General features: G+C 49.1%; 1 protein-coding gene across 1 annotated transcript; it reads right to left on the bottom strand.

Annotated features, from left to right (window-relative positions):
- Nucleotides 1-1,651: 1,651 nt before the first annotated feature.
- Nucleotides 1,652-5,791, bottom strand: FOXI3 (forkhead box I3). The gene is made up of 2 exons (XM_039852602.1): nt 5,179-5,791; nt 1,652-2,277 (listed from the first exon to the last, which is right to left on the bottom strand). Exons 1-2 carry the CDS (start codon nt 5,789-5,791, stop codon nt 1,652-1,654), a joined length of 1,239 nt encoding a protein of 412 aa, XP_039708536.1.
- Nucleotides 5,792-6,256: the final 465 nt, after the last annotated feature.

The following is a 6,256-nucleotide window of genomic DNA, read 5'->3' as shown; positions in this document are numbered from 1 at the left end:
GGTTTTGACTTCAATTTGTAAAAACTGTAGTACATAATATTTAAGTTGTAACGGTGATGTTACGTATACCGCAATAAACTGTTTTAAAAAACAATTTTCTGTAAGTAATTTCAAAATTAAAATTTAAGAGTAATGCTGTCTCAAAAAAACACACAGGAAAAAGTTCAATTATTATTTTTTTTATAATATACTTGTTTTTTTAAAAAAATTAAAACCCAAACCAACAACATGGTACAAAGGCAATTCATCGGACATTATCTTCAGCTTAATGCAACACTATTCCAATAAAATCAATGAACAATTTTTGGATAAGTTCAAGCAGTGACTGAGTGTCCACCACATACCAAGCACTCTGTGGGGCCCTAGGAGGGTGACCATAAAAATTATTCAAATGAAGATACCTCTTGAGATGTAACAAGTAGTGCTAAAAATAAATTATATTTTTTAAAAATTTAACTACAAATGGTTTATTAAAACTATGAAAATTCCATTTAAAAACTACTTTTAATAAAATTTTAATACTTTGTTTTCAAAAAATGAAAAATCCAGAACACATACTAAAAGGGACAGGATGCCAAGTTAGCAAGGACAGTGGTCACCCCAGGTCTCAGGAACATAGCAGAAGCAAAGCAGAGGTGGTGGTGCCCATCCTCACTGCTCAGGGGGCCATCTCAAGCGATATTATAACCAGAATCTTTGGTCAAATGTGATCTAGCTCGTTCCTACCCTCTATACACTATGAATCCTCACACCTGTTTTTTCAGGAACTAGAATGCAAAGTTACAAGCACCAGTTCTGGAGTCAGACTGCCTAGATCTGATCCTAGCTCCATGACTTACTATCTGTGTAGCCTTGGCGAGTTATCTAACACCTTGGAGTTTCACTGCACTCAGATGAAAATGAGCGTTTGTAATAATACCTATCTCCCAAGGTTGCTGTGCAGATAAAATGAGTCAAGTGTCTAGAACAGCACCTGGCACACAGGGCTTGCCTGGGTACTTTTATTGCTATTAGCATTGACCATGTACTAGATACTGAGTATTAAATAGAGGTGATTCATGAGCTGGATACAGCTCAAGGATTTGTAGGCTTTCCTAGTACTGTATTTTTAAAACTTTAATTAGTGGCAAAGAATTCAAACAAAGGTTCCCTATAAAATTATAGATATCTAACTTTCCTAAGCAAATCAGAATGCTGCCAGGCAGGAGATAATTATCTGTCCACAACAGCCTTCAGCTGGTCAGTCCCAACCACTTCCTACTGCTTCAGTTGCCAATTGCTATCTTTTTCCTACCCAATAACTTCATTCACTTGTTTTTTTTAGCCAGATTGTATACACACTTGAGCTCGTAACCCTGATATACAGTAATAAACAAAATAGACATGGTCTCTGTCTTCACAGGTACTATCCTAGAACAGAGTGATTTCCCTCCAGGAAGACCCTTACCCAGAGGAACCTGTAAAGGCTTGCTGGGGTGTAGAAAGAGTTATCCACTATGCGCAGGCTTCTCCAAGTGTGGTCAATGGACCATAGATCACCCAGGAGCTCGAGAGAAATCCAGAACCTCAGTTCCTACCCCAGACCCATTGCCTTGGAATCTGCATTTTAACAAGACCTTAGGTGTGCATATTCAGTCTGTGAAGCAGCACTCTATACCTCAGAGCCCTCCCGGGGGTAGATGAGGCTATTGACCATGCTGAAGTTGTAGAAAGGGGGGCTGAAGGGGCTGCTTTGACCCCCGCTGGTGCTGGCAGGGAAAGGGCTATAATAGGAAGATCTTTGGCTGCTGCCATTGCTGGTGCTGTTACTCAGCTGCAAGGTGTCTGGTGAGGCTTCTGAGATGGAGCTGGGGGGAAACGTGCTGCTGGAGGGCAGCTGGGCCCCCTGGATCCCAGGGAGGTGGTGGCCTCCAGGAAGAGCTCGCTGGGTGCTCCCACTGCTGCTGACACTTAAGGTGCTGAGGCTGCTGAAGAAGGTGTTGAGGCAAGGGGTGGACGTGAGCATGGATCCTCCTGGAGAGGAGACAGTACTCTTGGTGCCCTCAGGAGGCTCTGGGGACTGGGAAGGCCTTAGCAGAGCAGAGGGGCTGTCTCCTTCTGGCTTCCCACCCAATCCAGACCCCAATCCTGAGGAGAGGGCTTCTTCTGGTTTTGATGTCCCTGCAGCCACTGTAGAGCTGCTACTGGCCTCAGAGCGGCGCTTTCGCTTCCGACGGAAGTTCCCATTGTCAAACATTTTCTCACAGTTTGGATCCAGGGTCCAGTAATTACCTTTCCCTACAGAGATGAGGAAGAAAGATGTTAGAGAAGGACCTAGTTTATGTCTATGCATTCAGCCTCAATTTCCAAAGGAGGAGGGCTGGTTTTCATGAAATGCTGACAAAGATGCTCAAACCACTCTACGGTTTAAATGTGTCCTTATAGGGGAGATTTTACTCTTTACCTTCAAGGAGAAATCTAAAACAGAAATGTTCTGACCACTTTTCACCTCCTGGCAGTTTCTGCTACTTAAATCTTAAGACCTAATTCCATTCACAGGACACTTTTAATTACCCAACACCTTCCCTTCTAGATCCAAATGGAGTGTCCTTGCAAAATCCTGGTGCTACTTATACTTGACCTCCATTTCTTTATTTATAAAAATAGGAATAAGAATGGTATCCACCTCACAGATTGGCCACAATGGTTAAATATCTCTGCATAGCAGCTGGCAAGCAGTAAGCAGTGCAAAAACAGTATCTGTTATTATTATTTGCTGAAAGTATATTATACTTGCCCCTAAAAAAAAAAATACTCCACTGGAAAAAGGCAATCTCAAATACCCAATCCTCTGCCTTGCTGAACAACAATGACAAGAGTTATTACTAAACAACCAATTGTTTTAACAACACCTTGGCTGGCATATATTTGAAGAACAAGGGAACTCCTAAAATCTTGGTCCCCTCTTCACCCTGGACAGGAAGAGCCCCTGTATCTCTTCCAAGTTTTCCCTCCACTAGGCAAATCTCAGCAATCAGGGCCCCAATTAATGCATGTAATGCTAGTCTCCTATTTAGAAAATTTCACTCAGTTTATCTAGCGAAACTGAGGTAAAAAAGATCTATCATCTTGAAGGATTTTATCCCCCTACAGCTCTTTCCACTTCTGGTAAAAAGAATCGTTGGCGTTTGAAAGCACTGTTAAGCACTTAGCCTACAGTGAATGAGCACTTTACACGGAAACCTCAGTTACTCTTCACAGCTCTATGGAGGCAGGCAATATTACTGCCTCCATATTTCAGATGGGGAAACTGAGGTGCAGACTGGTTAGTAACCTGCCGTATTCCCAGCTAACAATGGCAGAGCCAGGATTTAAGCAGACTGGCTCTCCACTCAGCATTCTTAAGTAAGCACTACGTTATGCTGCCTCCACAAACTAGCAGACACTACCTCACACCCATTTTCTTCACTGACAAACAATTTCTGCAAATAGTTGCAGAAAAATTTTTTCATATAACTACTATCTAAACAATAATACCTGCACCTATCAGGATATTTATATTGTGCCACCTTGGTATCAAGCACTGTGACAAGACACTATGAATTAGGGGTCCCCAATCCCTGGGGCAGGTCCATGGCCAGTTAGGAACAGAGCCCACAGCAGGAGGTGAGTGGCGGGCTAGTGAGCGAAGCTTCATCTGTATCTGCAGCTGCTCCCCAGCGCTAGCATCACCGCCTCAGCTACACCTCAGATCAGGCATTAGATTCTCATAGGAGCACTAGTTGCTGGTGCCAAAAAGGTTGGGGACCACTGCTATAGATCTCTGCACTTATTAGAATGTCGAGGAGTACACATGAAATTTACATGACAATCTCAGGTGATCTGGAGGCCAAATCAGGAACGTGCACCTTCTAGAACTGTACGCCTGTTCCAATACAGTAACCACTAGCCACATGTGGCTGCTGGGCACTTGAAAAGTGGCTAGTCCAAAGTGAGATGTGGTGTAAAACATACACGGGGCTTTGAAGACTTTTTTGATACCAAAAAAGTGATGTAAAGTATCTCACTAATAATTTTATATTTGTTATAGGGTAAAACATTTTGGGTTACTTAAAAAACATTAAAAATAAGTTCACCAATTCTTTTTGCTCTTTTGATGTGGCTACTAAAAAATTTACAATCACATGTAGTTTGTGCTGTATTTCTACTGGAAACCACTGTTAACACTCCAGTGTTTACATAATTTTTACAAAATCCTGGATCTCTGTAATGTGCAACTGAAACAGTTTTATTTCCCTTTTCTTTTTCCTATAACAACTCTGCCGCTACCTCCATCGTCCTGGGCTCCTTCTGAAAAACCTCAATAAGATTCCGTTCCTCTCGGGTTTTATGGCTTTTTCCCACCTCGCAGGTAGAGGGAAACCACCAACAGCACCCCACTGTAACCCAGCCCTCCAGGGTTTAGATCAGAATGAAGCATTTGGGGTTTTCATTTTTACATTCTAAGTAGTTAAGGTACCAAAACCATAATTTGCAGGACCCAGCTAAAGTTCTGATCCCTCTGTCCATCTCACGTCTGTGCCACTATACTCCAATCATCTCTCAAAGTAGGCAGACTGTTTTATGACGGTGACAGTGAGTCTCGTAAGAAATCTAATGCAGGAGAAAGTGCATCTATGGACAGCTCAAATGGCCTTCTGTTCCTGTCCGTATCTCTCCACCTCTTTCGTGATGTGATGGGATTCTCAGCTCATCTGAATCCCTTTATAGTCAATCACCCTTAATCTGAGGGCTCATTCCCAATCTACCTCCCTGTAACTCGACCCTCCCTTCAAATGGCCCAGGGGTGGCTCCATGGTTGAGGATACGGGCTTTTTCCTTTTTCTCTTACTGACCCGCCTCTGCGTGCATGCGTGTGTGTGCATGTGTGTGCGATTGTGTGTGTGTGTGGCGGGGGCGGGGGGCACTCCTTCCTCACCAGTCCTCGCTCCTAGGATCCTGATACTCTTCTTTGTCCCGTGTTCCCCTCACCCCAGTCGGTCGAGGTTCGGGTGGTTGTCCCTCCCGTGGCTCCCGTCCCCAGCTAGAACCAGAAGACTCCAAGTGGATCTCCAGTCAGCCACGCGGAGACTACCCAGCCTTCCGGGGCGCTGCTCTCCGGCGCTCACTGCCGGGAAGCACCTGTCCGGCTGCCCTCACCTGGGTCGTCCTCGTCGCGGGGAACCTTCTTGAAGCAGTCATTGAGCGACAGGTTGTGGCGGATGGAGTTCTGCCAGCCGGCCTTGCTGCGCTGGTAGAAGGGGAAGCTGTCGGCCACAAACTGGTAGATGTGGCTGAGCGTGAGCTTGCGCTCGGGCGCGCTCTGAATGGCCATGGCGATGAGCGCCGAGTACGAGTAGGGCGGCCGCACCATCTTCATCAGGTCCTCGCGGCTGGCCATGGACAGCCAGCCCAGCTCGCCAGGCGCTGCGGGCCCCGCGGGCGAGGCGGGCGCGGCGGACGCGGGCGGCGCGAGCGAGCGCTGCGTGCAGGCGAAGGTGCCGGCGGCGGCCGGGGGCTGCAGGAACGGCCCGGCCGCGCCCCTGGGGGGCGGCGGCGGGGCGCCCAGGTACGCGGCGGCGGCGGCAGCGGGCGGCGCGCCCACGCCCGGCGCGTTGAGCCACAGGTAGGGGTTGGCGGCGGCGGCCGGCGGCGCGGCGTAGTCGGCCAGTCCGTAGGACGCCCGGGCGGCGGGGGGCGCGCCGGGGGCGGCGGGCGGGGGCAGGCCGGGCTGCGAGTACACGCCAAAGTTGTCGCCGCAGTAGAGAGCCATGTCGGTGGCCGTCGGCGGGTGCGGCGCGGCGGCTGCGAGGGGCGAGCGGGGCTGGTCTCGCCGCTCGGGCGAGAGCATCCCTTTAGGAGCCAACCCTGCGGCCCCGCTTCGGCCCTCGCTCGGCGGCCGATGCTCTGGGCGGGGGTCGGGCGGGTGCACGCGGAGAGCCTGCCAGCCCGCTTCTTATAGCCGTCTGCGGCGCGGCTCCTCCCGGGCCGGCCCGGGCTGGGCGGTGGCCCCCGGCCCCGCTCTCCACGCCCCCGCCACGCCCCACCTGCCCGCGCGGCCCGGCCAAGCGCGCCCCGCCCCGCAGCCCCTCCTGGCCGGCCCGGGGAGCCCCGGGAGCCCGGGGAGCCCGGCACCTCCGGGCTTAGGGCGAAAAGTACCCCTTCCTGGCTAACGTATTCTTGGCACAATAATGAAATGCAGTAACGACTATTAAAACAAAGGGATGATAACAAAAAG

This window comes from Pteropus medius, unplaced genomic scaffold, assembly GCF_902729225.1.
Source record: "Pteropus medius unplaced genomic scaffold, Ma_sr-lr_union100, whole genome shotgun sequence".
NCBI classification, from domain to species: domain Eukaryota; kingdom Metazoa; phylum Chordata; class Mammalia; order Chiroptera; family Pteropodidae; genus Pteropus; species Pteropus medius.
The sequence above is the reverse complement of the archived record's forward strand: the minus strand, read 5'-3'. Positions and strand labels throughout refer to the sequence as shown.